At 42.8% G+C, this 14,085-nt stretch overlaps 1 protein-coding gene across 5 annotated transcripts in view; it reads left to right on the top strand.

Moving 5' to 3' along the window:
- ANKRD6 (ankyrin repeat domain 6) overlaps positions 1-14,085 on the top strand; it is a 170,608-nt gene extending 156,523 nt beyond the window's left edge. The window contains exons 10-16 of one of the 5 annotated variants that reach the window (XM_004388420.3): positions 1,562-1,666; positions 3,515-3,649; positions 3,981-4,166; positions 5,000-5,152; positions 9,236-9,349; positions 11,378-11,504; positions 12,926-14,085. In XM_004388420.3, coding sequence (XP_004388477.1) covers positions 1,562-1,666; positions 3,515-3,649; positions 3,981-4,166; positions 5,000-5,152; positions 9,236-9,349; positions 11,378-11,504; positions 12,926-13,500 — 1,395 coding nt within the window. In that variant the 3' untranslated portion in view covers positions 13,501-14,085. The remainder of the gene's footprint in view (positions 1-1,561; positions 1,667-3,514; positions 3,650-3,980; positions 4,167-4,999; positions 5,153-9,235; positions 9,350-11,377; positions 11,505-12,925) is intronic. The other 4 variants (XM_004388419.2, XM_004388423.2, XM_004388421.1 and 1 more) reach the window with 4 other exon arrangements.

Here is a 14,085-nt window from a genome sequence, read left to right as displayed (position 1 = left end):
TGAAGTTAAAACTGAGAAATGTTAAAAATATTTATTAGTTTACTTAAAGATAACAATAAACCCATTCATGCTAATATAAATGGCATTGTTTCATGAAAAACAGACATTTTTTTAAAACAAACAAAAATTTAATGAGAAAAGTGGCACTGTTTTACATTTTTGCAAATCTCCTTAATGTCACTTAATATAAGACAGCTGGATTCTCATCCATTTCTGCATGCAATCTATTGCAATATTACATGTATGAAGCCTCTGGGAAACTCTACTGTACACTCATGAGAGAACAAGAGTTTAAAAAGCCAACAGTGTTGGTATTATTAAGAAAATCATTTTAGCCTTGTGGACTCAGGGGCCCCTGGATACTTTCAGAACTGCTGGCTCAGGGGTTGAGAATAAGGTTCAGTCACAGGCAAATATTGTCAAGCGTTTTGCGTTTAGGTGGTACCCACTGCTCATAGGGGTTCTTTTTGTCATATAATGGTACCAGTTGAATTTAATGAAGACAAGTAGAAGAAAGTTGGACATTGAAATGAAAAATATTATGCCGAGTTTCACAGAGCTCTTATCTATTTATATAAGAAGACAATAAAATGTTTTTGTTGTTGTTTTTTATTGTCGAAAGATAATGTGACCTTGGAAAAGTCATTTCACCTTCTGAGCCTCTTTGGTTAAAGGTGGTAAACCCTGAAGCCAGGAGTGAAAGGGGGGTGGATGTAGAGCTGGATCAGAGGTTGGGGATTTCTACCAGCTCAAAGATCTGTACTCTGTGGTTAAACATCTTCTGCTAATTAAAGCTACTCTAAGTCACCAAGGTGAGTAGAGAGTCATCCGACAGTGATTGATGGTCCAATGTCACCAGCCCCCTACTTTCTCTCAGTTAATCCCAGCAACCCCCAGTTTTCACATTTGAGCAGCTAGAGCTCGAAGAGGTTAAACAACTTGCTGAAAGCTCCTACAGCTAGATTCAAACCTGGACCTGCTGGACCCCACATGTACCTGGCTATGTCCACTCCACCTCTCCATATTGTAAGTGGCAGGCTATGTGTTTCATTTTGGGGAAGAGATTCCTGCCCCGCGGTTGGTACCATGACTCATAGATGCACCTTAATGTTTGAATCAAATTGAGCAAGACTTAGACATAGTTTGGCCAAGAGGAAATCTGACGGGCTAGTTCAGGTCCAGTGTACCAAGATGGTGAGGGAGGCGGTGCCTGGTTTATATAAGCCTAGTCTATGTGAGTGGGGCCCCTGGAGTTGTGCAGCCCACAGCCTGTGCACACCTACTTGGCAGTCCTGATTCAGCACATACATACCAGTTATTATTGTCATAAACTATCAGCTCCTTGAGGTCAGGGACTTCCCCACCTCTGGGTCCTGATAGTGCCCAGCACAAGACCTAGCAGGCATCGTAATAGTCCAGAGATGCTTGTTTGATGTGAATACTTGGTCTCCCCCCCTAGGATGTAAGTTCCTTTAGGTCAAAGCACCAGGTCCAAGGAGAATTCTCTCATACTGATGCTGCGCACACTAGTGGTTTTAACAGTGCCTCTTGCTTCCTTCAGGTTTTGCGCTTCAGTCGTGGGCGAAGCCTGAGGAAAAAGAGAGAAAGGCTCAAGGAAGAGAGGAGAGCCCAGTCTGTGCCAAGAGATGAGGTGCCACAAAGCAAGGTGGGGGGTAGTAGCCCTCCCGCACCCTCATCCCCCATACAGTGGGTGGGAAGCCATCTCCCTACTTCCACTGGGTTCATCTGGCGGCTGCCATGCTGTCCTCACCTCTCCTTCCCCACTGGGGTTTTTCCAAATGTGGTCAGTCTTTCCCCTTTGGCTCCGTGTCCCCACTCCTCCAGGGTTTCAGAGCATGTGACTGTGTGTGTGCTGCCCATCTTTTCCAGCATCCTTGGGTGGATATGTTTAATAGCCCCATGTATCTGTGGCCTTTGTTCCCCCCATATGGGCAGCACTGCCACTCCGACATCGCGCCCTTTAGTTGTGGTTCTCAAAGTGTGGTATCGAGTGTATCACCTGGTACTTCTTAGAAATGCAGATTCTTGGGCCTCACCTTAGACCTCCTGGATCAGAAACTCTGGGATGGGGTCCAGTAATCTGTGTTTGAACCTTGCTGATTCTTATATGCAGTAAGGTTTGAGAACCACTGTTGTAGGTTGCTTCCTCTCTTTCAGACTAGGGAATTGACCAAGGCTGTGGCGCAGTGGTTAAGAGCTATGGCTGCTAACCAAAAGATCAGCAGTTCAAATCCACCAGCTGTTACTTGGAAACCCTATGGAGTAGTTCTACTCTGTCCTGTAGGGTCACTATTAGTTGGAATCGGCTTGATGGCAACAGGTCTGGTTTTGGTGCTAGCTCACGTGGCTCATTTGTGCAAATTAGAAAAAGATGCCCCCTGAGCATACCAGCCCTGCATGGGGTACACACATGGCTGGAGTTCAGCTCCCTTCAACCTCCTCACCCCCTCAGCTAGGGGCTCTTGTGGAGTGGATATAGGGATTAAGCATGACACCTTTTGGCATATAACATTATATCACCAAGTACCTGCTCTTCTATCTGCCATTTCACAATCCTCTCATCAGTCTCCATGGTTAAGGTAGTGTCACTGTGATGAAGTTCCTATGTGTGACTCATAGACAATGAGTTGTAAAAGTTCTCTGGAGGACCAGAATTTTGATATTGCTTCATTTCAAAGAGTTCTCTCTGCCATGAATTGTAGGGGTCCAAATCCAAAGAATGAGCGGGTTTCTGTTTTTTTGTAATGGAAAAGACTAGAAATCACTAGTGCTAAGGTGTTTTATGTGTGGTAGGTTCCTGGAGTTCTAGTACAAAGAATTAGACCCAAGAATACATTTAGTTTGGTTCCTGATAAATATAATAAAAGCCAAGTATTCAACTAACCAGGCAAAGCATACATATTCCGTTAAGACCACCACCCTATGACTGAAACTTACCTCCTTGGTAAAGATTCCCATGGGTCCCTTAGTGAATGGAGTCTTGCAAACAGAATTTTACCCCATTAGTGCAAAAGGGGATGGGACAAGTAGAACAAGCGCCTTATCACTTCATTCAGGTGGAAATCACCTTTGGCTAGTGCCTGACTGGGTTCCTTGCTAGTTGCTGCTGTTCCCACGTTGGACACGTGGGTTTGTGTCAGCAGCAAACCTGACCTTCTCCTCAGTGAATGCTATTGTTTTACCTCCCCCTGTTCGAAGAAACCACCTTTCATCTCAGTTAAGAAAAAGGATGGGAGGGCTTCAGGGGTTGTGCAGGTTCTGAGCATTGCTTTTCTTCAATATAACAATTCTCTTGGGGCAAATTTGTGTCCCACCCACCTGGCCTTTGGGGAGGGAAGGTAGAACAGAGTGTAGTATCTTTGAGCACAATCCATCGTCTCCCCAAAGTCAAAGGTGTAAGTCTGTCCTTAAAGAAATGGTATGTGGGTATGAAATGAATGAAAAAAAGGGGCAACAGAAGCTTCTTAGGTGTCTGGGCTTTTTTTCTCTGTAGGGTAGTGTCTCAGCAGGAGACACCCCCAGCAGTGAACAGGCTGAACTCAGAAAAGAAGAGGCCAGAGAAGATTTCCTGTCGGCATCCCCGGAGCCCAGAGCAAAGGACAACATGAAGAGAAAGTCAAGGCCCAAGGTCAGGAGGCACGTGAGAGCAGCCGAGGGGATGGCTGGGAGGTAGGTTGGCAGAGGGCCCTGGGGACTTATCATGCCCAACAGCTAAAAAGCCACCTCACTTGGCTTGCTGGTTTGGAGCCAGAACACAGAAATTTAAATCTGGCTAACTTCCAACACAAGGTTAGCATGCCAGTATATCTCTTTTGACATGTGGTGTTTGGAATAGAATGCCTTGAGGTGAAGCAAGAAGGGATTCCTTGTCCTAAAGTGGCTGAGATGGGAGCCAATGACTGCTGTTACTCTTACAGATGTCACTAGTGCTCAGGCTGTCATGTGTTCCTCTTCCTCAGGTGTCAGCCTTTTCAGACCCCACTCCACCAGCAGACCAACAGCCTGGACACCAGAAGAACATACACGCTCATAACCGCCCTAAAAAGAGGAGCAGGCATCGGTGTTCATCCCCACACCCTCCCCATGAGTTCAGAGCATACCAGCTCTACACATTGTACCGGGGCAAGGATGGGAAAGTGATGCAGGTACATGCTGCAGGAGCTACAGCCACAGGCGTTAAACAAGGCTGTCCCTTTGACACTATCCCTGGGGGCTGCCATCCACGTTAGCCAGTGATTTAATAAGGCAAGAGTTTGGAAGATAAGTTAGATGGCTCTACTGACTTAAATGGTGCAGATATACCCCTGCTGGTTAGGCCCAAGCAAACAGAGGTTTAGTTACAAAGCTTTCTGCACCATCCTTGTTGTTGTTAGCTGCCGTGGAATTGACACCCAACTCATGGTGACCCCATGCACAACAGAATGAGTGCTGCCCAGTCCTCTGCCATCCCCATCATCCTTTGGGGATCAGACCGTGTGATCCATAGGGTTTTCATTGACTGATTTTTGGAAATAGATCACCAGGCCTGCCTTCCTAGTCCATCTTAGTCTGGAAATTCCACTGAAACCTATTCAGCATGATAGCAACACACAAGCCTCCACTGACAGAGAGGTAGTGGTTGAACATTAGTTGCATTGTCCAGGAATCAAATTGAACCCAAGTCTCCTGCATAGAAGGCGAGACTGAACCACCATTGCCCCGTGCACCATCCTTAGGTGAATAGATAATCTTGAGGATTCAGGCATGAGCTGCTTGAGGACAGGGGCCATATCTTACCCTCTCTGAATCTTCTTAGTGCCTATAAGATGCAAAGCTTGGCCTACAGAAAATTCAAAAGTTATGATAGGGCTCAGTCTGTCTCCTCCATCATCTGTATTCTCAGCCCCTGGTGTACTGTCTGGCACTTAGTAGGTGCTTAAAACGTATTTGTTGAAGGAAGTAATGAGTTGTAGTGATTCCTTTTTTGTTTCCCTCATAGGCACCAATAAATGGTTGTCGATGTGAACCTCTAATCAACAAGCTGGAGAACCAGTTGGAGGCAACTGTTGAGGAGCTAAAAGCTGAGCTGGGATCTGTTCAGGATAAAATGAATACAAAGCTGGGGCATATGGAGAATAAGACCCAGCACCAAGTAAGCGAGTGGGCCAGCCCCCTAATTGCAAGGTATTCTGGCACAAAATGAAATCAGAAAGAGACCTGAGTACCCATTTCATCCTGTTAACTCTGCCCTGAGTGTCGGATAGGCTCTCAGAGAAGAGGCTGCTTACATAACTTTGTTAAAGCCTGTTTATTTAAATCACTTAAGAACGTACTTAAATTGCTTCTGATTATAAGAATAATATATGCCCACTACAGAGCATTTAGAAAAATATGAAAGTTAGAAAGGAAAATAAATCACCTATACACCCACTATGATGAAAAAGCACTATAAATATTTGGGCTTCTTTTCTTCTAGTCTTTTCTTTATGTCGGTGTGCTCATCATACACCCCTCCCCTGCACACAAAATTAAAATAATCATGTCTGTAGTTTTTTCTCTGTTCCTAACTTTTTATTTTGAAAAATTTCAAACATAAATGTTGAAAGAATAGTATGATGAACACTCATATACCTTCCACCTAAATTCAACCAATTTTTTGCCATATTTGCTGTATGTCTTTCTCACATGCACATTTTCTTTGTTGAACTTTTTACTGAATCAGAAACTCTGGATGTGTGGACCAGCAATCTGTCTTTTAACAAACCCTCCAGGTAATTCTGATTCATGTTAAAGTTTGAGAACCACTAGTCTAGATGCTTGATTAGGTTCAACTTAAGTATTTTTGGCAAGAATACTTCATATACCAATACTAATGGTGTGAACTTCAAAATTGCATCACATCAGAAGGCACATAATGTCAGGATGTGTAATTATTAATGATGCTGAATTTGATCACTTGGCTAAGCTGGCAACCACCATGTCTCTCCATTGTAAAAGTTCATTTTCCTTTTGTAATTAATAAGTAATGTGTGACAAATATAGATTTTTAAATATTTTATTATGTTAAAATATATATAACAAAAATTTGCTATTTTAACCATTTTTATGTGCACAATTTGGTGACATTAATTGCATTCACCATGTTGAGCAACCATCACCACTATCCATTTCCAAATGTTTTTCATCATCCCAAACAGAAACTCAGTATCCCTTAAGCAATAACTCCCCGAATATAGATTTTTAAATTAAAATAAAGTACTTTAAAAAACTTAAAAATATGAGGAAGTTAGCATAGCTTGACCAAGGCAAGGTAATGAAAACTTCATAGACACATCCAAACTCCCTGAGGGACCGAATTACTGGGCTGAGGGCTGTGGGGACCATAGTCTCGGGGGACATCTAACTCAACTGGCATAACATAGTTTATAAAGAAAATGTTCTACCTCTTACTTTGGTGAGTAGTGTCTGGGGTCTTCAAAGCTTGTGAGCAGCCATCTAAGATACTCCACTGGTCCCACCCTGTCTGGATCAAGGGAGAATGAAAAAAACCAAAGACACAAGGGAAAGATTAGTCCAAAGGACTAATTAATGGACCACAACTACCACAGCCTCCACCAGAGTGAGCCCAGCACAACTAGATGGTGCCCGGCTACCACCACTGACTGCTTTGACAGGAGTCAAAATAGAGGGTCCCAGACAGAGCTGGAGAAAAATGTAGAACAAAATTTTAACCCACAAAAGAAGACCAGATTTACTGGCCTGACAGAAACTAGAGAAATCCGAGAGTATGGCCCCAGACACCCTTTTAACTCAGTACTGAAGTCACTCCTGAGGTTCACCTTTCAGCCAACGATTATAGACAAGCTCATAAAACAAAATGAGACTAAATGGGCACATCAGCCCAGGGCCAAGGACTAGAAGGCAGGAGGGGACAGGAAAGCTGGTAATAGGGAACCCAAGGTCGAAAGGGGAGTGTTGAAACGTCATGGGGTTGGCAACCAATGTCACAAAACAATATGTGTATTAATTGTTTAATGAGAAACTAATTTGCTCTGTAAACCTTCATCTAAAGTACAACAAAAAAATAAAAATAAATTAAAAACAACACATGTTCTTTGGGAAAAACATTCCACATTACAGAAATATGTACCATAGTGACATTCCCCAGAAATCCCTACCATTCCCAGTTTGGTGTATTTTCACATAGGCTTCCTTTTTTATAGATAACCTGGAGAATTATCATTTTTAAATAAATTGGAAGTATGCTATATTATTTTGCTGCTTTTTTCATTTAGTAATATGTCTTAGACATGTTGAGTTACCTTGTGCTTTTTAATGGCTGGGTACTATTCCTGTGTTTAGAAGTAGGCAAATAATTTTGCTTCCTGCTTTCTTCACTTAATTTTATATCATAAGAATTTTCTTGGCTTTATAATAATCCAGCATATTAATACAACATAACTTATTTAACCATTCCTTTTGGTAGACTTTTAAGTTGTTTACAGTTTTTCACTATTCTAAATAATGCTGCGATGAACGTTTATATGGATAAACTTTGGGCTGCTTCTCAGATTATTTGCTCAGAATTAGAATAATTTGAGTCCAAAATTAAGAATATGTTTAAACCTCTTGTAAATATTGGCAAATGTCTTAATAGAAAGGTTGTACAAATTTGCATTTCCACCAGCAGTATCAGAGTTTCTGTATCAAACCTTTGCCATCATTTCATATTATCATTTTAAAAAAGCTTTTACCAAATTGATTAAGGACATTTTATTTAATTTTTATTTCCTTGGTTACTGGTGAGGTTGAACATTTTTAAGGTTTATATGCTATTTGCATTTCGTGGAAAGCCCATTTTGGAAAAAATCTTTTCTTAGGGCCATGATATAGTAGTTAAGACTGTTTTAACTGTGGATTAAAACACTCATTTTAGCTAGCCTAAACCCAAAGTGCAGTGGATTAGGTGAGTGCTCACAAGGACTTCCCGGGCAGGGGTGCCTCTGGCTGAGGAAAGGAACAAACTGAGGGTGTGGAGCGTACTGAGGAATCTAGGAGGGCTTCTTGTCTTTGCTTCTGAGCATCTGCTTCGTTCTTTTCTCTTCCCTCAGATCCGTTTGTTCTCTTTCCCCCAGATTCAAAAATTGCCTTTGTTGGGTTCAGGAAATGTGCCAGATTGGGGTGTAGAATCTTTGTCCTCATTCCAAATCCCAGGGAAAGGCCTGGCTTGTACGAGTCAGGTGTTAACACCTGAACCCATCAGCCGTGACCTGTGAACAAAACCATGCATAAACACAGCCACTCCTGCCATAACCATTTGTGCAAGAGGATAAGGAGGGACAGGGGTGGGCCAGTTCTGGAACACAGGAGGGGGCGGTACACAGAAAACCACGGCGACCGAGGAGACAAAACAGGAGTTCACTACGTCTGCAGAACTGATGTTTCTTTTTTATTCTTTGAACATGTGAGTGGGGAACTCCATGTATGTCCCTGAGAGGAGAGGAGCTCACCATTGAGCCCTCGTGGGCTGGCTCCCGCCGCTGACAACGGTTCCTTTCTCTTCCGGTCTCTTGGCAGTACACCTCGTCAAAGTGGTGAAAGTTTGGCCCTGCTGGATGTTAGGGCCCTACAGGAAATGTAAGATAAAGGCGGGACCTAGAAAGGCATGCAGTTGAAAGGTGACAGTCACTTGTTCTGTGAAGCAATTCCTTAAACTCCTTCCACATCCTTCTTTGCACATGCTTTGGCTAATTTCAGTGAAATACCAGAAGAAGTATTTGCCCACTGAGAAAACTGGATGAAAGCCCTGAGGATTCAGCTTGTTTCACTACCTTTTGGGCAGCGGCTAACATTGTTTATTAAAAAAGAGGAGGGCAATAACTCCATACTTTTCTTAGTTTTTACTTATAACAGTCTTAGAAATAATGTTCTAAGGCCAATAAAAAGTCTATTTTGCCTACAATGTCTGCATTGGTTCAATTTGTAGTCTCTTAAATCCTTTATGACTTTAAAAAATGAGAAAAGAAAGAAACAATGGCCTGCACAGAAACATGATCAGGAATTCTGAAAGACTCGAGTTCCACAAAAACGGTATGAAATAGAATGAGGAGTTGAGGTTTGCTTCCTTTCTTTCTGGCCCCTGCCTGGTACTTCCTGGGCCCCTCCTCAGGAGTCGAGAGACCAGGACTCATCCTTAGATCTTATTGATCATGTGCTCTTTCCTGTTGAATCCTAGATGCGTGTGCTGGATAAGCTGATGGTGGAGCGACTCTCAGCAGAGAGAACCGAATGCCTGAACCGCCTGCAACAGCACTCAGACACGGAAAAGCATGAGGGAGAGAAACGACAGGTAAAAACCAGAATCTGCAGCCATAAAGAGAACTGAAGTTCTGATACACGCTACAACACATGCCTTGAAAACGTTGTTGTTGTGTGCTGTTGAGTTGCTTCCGACTCATAACAACCCCATGTGACAGAGTAGAACTACCCTGTAGGGTTTTGCCTTTCCCATCACCAGAATTAATGTGTCTACTATCTAGTGAGTGATTCTTCCTCCTTCCCCCTCCCATCCCTGGTAACCATCAAAGAACATTGCTTTCTGTGTGTGAACCTATTCTTAACTTTATAAAAGTCGTATCATACAATATCTGTCATTTTGTGATTGTCTTATTTCACTCAGCATAATGTCCTCCAGATTCATCCATGCTGTTTCACGGACTCATCATTCTACTTTATCTTTGCATAATATTCCATTGTATGTATATACCACGTTTTATTTATCCATTCATACATTGATGGACACTTAGGTTGTTTCTATCTTTTTGCTGTTGTGAATAATGCTGCAGTGAACATGGGTGTGCATGTGTCTATTCATGTCACTGCTCTTCTTTCTCTAGGATCTATACCTAGAGTAGGATTGCTGGATCATATGGTATTTTTTTTCCAGCTTTTTGAGGAAGTGCCATACCATTTTCCATAGTGGTTTTACCATTTACAACCCTACCAGCAGTGTATAAAAGTTTCAGTTTCCCCACAACCTCACTGGCATTTGTTGTTTCTGTTTTTTTGATCAGTGCCATTTTTGCAGGTGTGAGATGGTACCTCATTGCAGATTTGATTTGCATCGCTCTAATTGCTAATGAATGCAAGCATCTCTTCTGTGTTTGTTATTCACCTGAATGTCTTCTTTGGTGAAGTGTCTGTTCATGTCCTTTGCCCATATTTGACTGGATTGTTTGTCTTTTTGTTGTTGAGGTGCCATAGGGTTTTCTAGGCTGTAATCTTTATGGGAGCAGATCACCAGGTCTTTCTCCCATGGAGCGGCAGGGTGGGTTCAAATTGCCAACTTTTTGGTTAGCAGCCAAGCACTTAACTATTGTGCCACCAGGGCTTGTTATTCTAAGTCAAATAAGTTAGACACAAAAGGATAAACATTGTATGATCCCATTTATATGGGATATCTAGAATAGGCAAATGCACAAAGACCAAAGTTTATGAGTGGTTACCAAGGGCTGTGGGGAGGGAGAAATGGGGAGTTATTGCTTAAGGGGTACTGAGTTTCTGATTGGGATGATGAAAAACTTTTGGAATAGACAGTTGTGATGGTTGCACAACATGGTGGATGTAATTAATGTCACTGAATTGTACACTTAAAAATGGTTAAAATGTCAAATTTTTGTTATATATACTTTACCAAAGTAAAATTAAAAAACAAAACAAAACAGTATTTGTCAGTCCTTATAATTCATCACACATGTCCTTTGAATTAAAAGATTCAGACCTATCACTGAAAATTCAGAGTACTTGCATTATATAGCATGGTGTTTTCTTAATCCTAAAATGAAGTTAATTGAAGAACCTGTAAGTTCAGTTTATGTTTATTGTTGAATATACTGTAATAGGTTGAGACTGAACAATTTATAGAACATGTTGGGGAAAACGGGATCTCTGCCCTGAACCAGTTCTATTTACTGTGCATTTGTTGGACCATTACACGATTGTTGAACAAGACATGGCTCTTGCCCTCAGGGAGTATACAGTCTACTTGGGACAATAAACACCGAGCTGTCCTGTATGAGAGAGCTCATGCTTTTAAGCAGCCAGACATGCTTACTTTGGAAGATTGGGTGGCTTTGGGTGTTTGAGTTTCAGGTGGTTCTCAGTCACTTAATGAAGAATCTAGGTAGCTATTAACTTGGGTGCTAGATGAGTTGTAGTCTAGAGAAGGCTGTGGCCTGTGGGAGGGTGAGTGAACCACAACTTTGGGGTTTGTCAAGGCGATATCCTCAACTGCTGAAAAGTCCATTCACAATGCTTTAATTCATAAACCATATATCGAATTCACTTGATTCTTTTGTGTACTAATTTGTGTTCTCAGATGTCCTTGGTGGATGAATTAAAAACCTGGTGCATGTTAAAGATTCAGAATCTGGAGCTGAAGCTTTCTGGAGATTCTAGGGCCTCCAGGACTAAATCCACACCATCTACTTGTGAGTCCTCAACAGGTAATCCACCTGCAGAGAGCCTTTCCGTCCAAAGGAGATGAAACTTTGCCAGTCTCCTTCTCTCCTGCATCAGAAGACAGTCCACACTATAGGGCTTTGGGGGACACTGGATTTTAGAGTAAGCTCTGTAGAGGGGCAGGGACCGTGTCTGTTTTGCTCACTCCTGTATACTAAGTTCCTATATAGTAATGAAGCACTCTTGCCTAAGTGCACAAAAATATCTGAAAGAATTATTGATCAGTGATACCATGCTTCAGGTTCAATGTTGATGGTCTCAGCTGTGGACTCCAAAGATGAGGGGTGATGAACAGAGGATCTGTCTCCAGAGCAGGGCTCACTTCCTTACCTTTTGTGCCTCTTTCCCTTTTCTTCTCCTTGATGTGCCATTTACCTTTGTCCAACTATGTGAAACCTCATTAAACAGCAGTTCACGTATTAAACCTGCCCCAGCTACTAGGTAAGAGATGCTCTGAGCAAAACATCTTTACATTAGCCACAGTGATTACATTCAGCGATAATAATTTTGAGGACATTCAGAGCCTTGATGATGAGAGCTCAGTGGGAGATTTTGTATGTCAGGTGTTTCGTGTTAGGTCTCTGGGTGGCGCAAACGGTTTATGCTTGACTACTAACCTAAAGGTTGGCCGTTCAAACCCACCCAGCAGCACCATAGAAGAAACTTGGTGATCTGCTTCTGTAAAGATTACAGCCAAGAAAACCCTATGGAGCAGTTCTACTCTGTAACACGTGGGGTTGCCATGAGTTGGAATCCATGGCAACAGTTTTTGTTTGTTTTGTGTTACCAGAGGCCACCTCTGGGACTATGGCTTTATCTTCTTTGTGCTCACAACACTGGAAGAGATTCTGGGCAGACTTTTCATGCTAGGAGTAGTCATGGAGCTTATCATGGAGCTCTGGGTATAAGGAGTAGGGCCATCTTTCCAAATCGGAGCTTGGGTCAAGGAACTAGTACACTGGGGCCACAGTGTGGAAAGGACCCAGAAATTAGAGAATGGGGATATTTGTTTTCATAAATAAATGGCCAACTCTGTTTTGAGACACTTGGTGAGTTGTGTCAACCTTAGCGATCAGGAAATGGGACCCAGAGACTCCTAGAGTAGATTGAGACTGGCTGAAGGAAAGACCAGCAGCTTCGTTGCCTTCGATGTTACCGGTGTGGCTACCGTGGTATCCATGAAAGCCCTGACAAGCTCAAATGCTAATGAGAGAAGAAGTAGCAGAGACGGACAGAATGTTGAGAGAAACCACAGAGGGAAAGTTGCAGGTGGTGGGTGATGATTGAGAATGCCCTGGCTGGTAGTTTACAGGATTCCCAGGCCTCTCAAACAAATCCCGACCCGCAGCCATCTGGCCGTATGAACGCGAGTTTGCTCTGACTTTTATTTTCCTCCTGAAACCAGGTGTGGATCAATCAGTGGTGACTGCAGGTCCAGTAGCAGCTTCCGACAGTTCCCCTCCGGTGGTTAGGCCCAAGGAGAAGGCGCTCAACTCCACCGCTGCCCACAGACTCCAGCAGGAGCTGTCTTCTTCTGACTGTGCAGGTTCCCGACTGAGGAATGTCAAGGTCCAGACAGCCTTGCTGCCTTTGAATGAGGCAGCCAAGTGCGATCAGCAGGGTGGACCCTGCGTCGACAGAGGCACCCAAACCAAGAAGTCTGGGAAAAGTGGGCAGACGAGGCATCGAGTCCAGCCACCAGCATCCAGCAACAGTGGTGGGCCGCTGCCACCACCAGCAGCAGGCAGCGAGCAGACTGCCGCGCATGTTCGAGACACCTCCCAAGCCCTGGAGCTTACCCAGTATTTTTTTGAGGCTGTTTCTACCCAGATGGAAAAGTGGTATGAAAGGAAGATTGAAGAAGCACGAAGCCAAGCCAATCAAAGAGCCCAACAAGACAAGGCCACACTGCAGGAGCACATTAAAAGTTTAGGAGAGGAACTTGCTAAACTAAGGACTAAGGTGCAGAAGGAAAATTAGGACCTGGGAAGTGGAACAAGAAAGGATTTTTGAGGATTTCTGGTTTTGCAACTGCAGAATACCTTCACCCAAGGTGTCAATTGTTGCGCACATAGCAGACTTGCCTTTTAAAAAAATCACTTCTTTCTTAAATGTGCCAGACACAAGCTTCCTATGCCCTGAAGTTATGAAGACTTCAACAATTAAACTGAAACCAGGGGAAGCTTGCTTAGTTTCAAGTTTCATTACAAACTTCAAACCTCAGTCCAGGTTCATCTGGAGTTCAAAAGCTCAGATTAAGCGAGCCATGCTAAGGAGCTGAATGATGTGTAAGCCTAAACCCAAACATTCAGGATGTATGAAATAATATAAATCAAAAACAAGGAATAAATCAATCCCTTGTGAATTCAAATCGAATAGTCCTTCATATAAATTTAAACATACCTGCTGTGCCTAGACAAGAGTGTCTCTCTAAAAGAGCTGTAACTCCAAGATGTGCTAAAACTTCTCTCTCAAATTGCAGATTCCAAAATGCTGACGTTGTAACCAGGTAGAAACTTATCAAACAAATTTTGAGGAGAAAGAGATTTTCATGATGTCACAAGA

The sequence above is a fragment of the Trichechus manatus genome, unplaced genomic scaffold (assembly GCF_000243295.1).
Source record: "Trichechus manatus latirostris isolate Lorelei unplaced genomic scaffold, TriManLat1.0 scaffold00211, whole genome shotgun sequence".
Taxonomy (NCBI): Eukaryota; Metazoa; Chordata; class Mammalia; order Sirenia; family Trichechidae; genus Trichechus; species Trichechus manatus.
The sequence above is the reverse complement of the archived record's forward strand: the minus strand, read 5'-3'. Positions and strand labels throughout refer to the sequence as shown.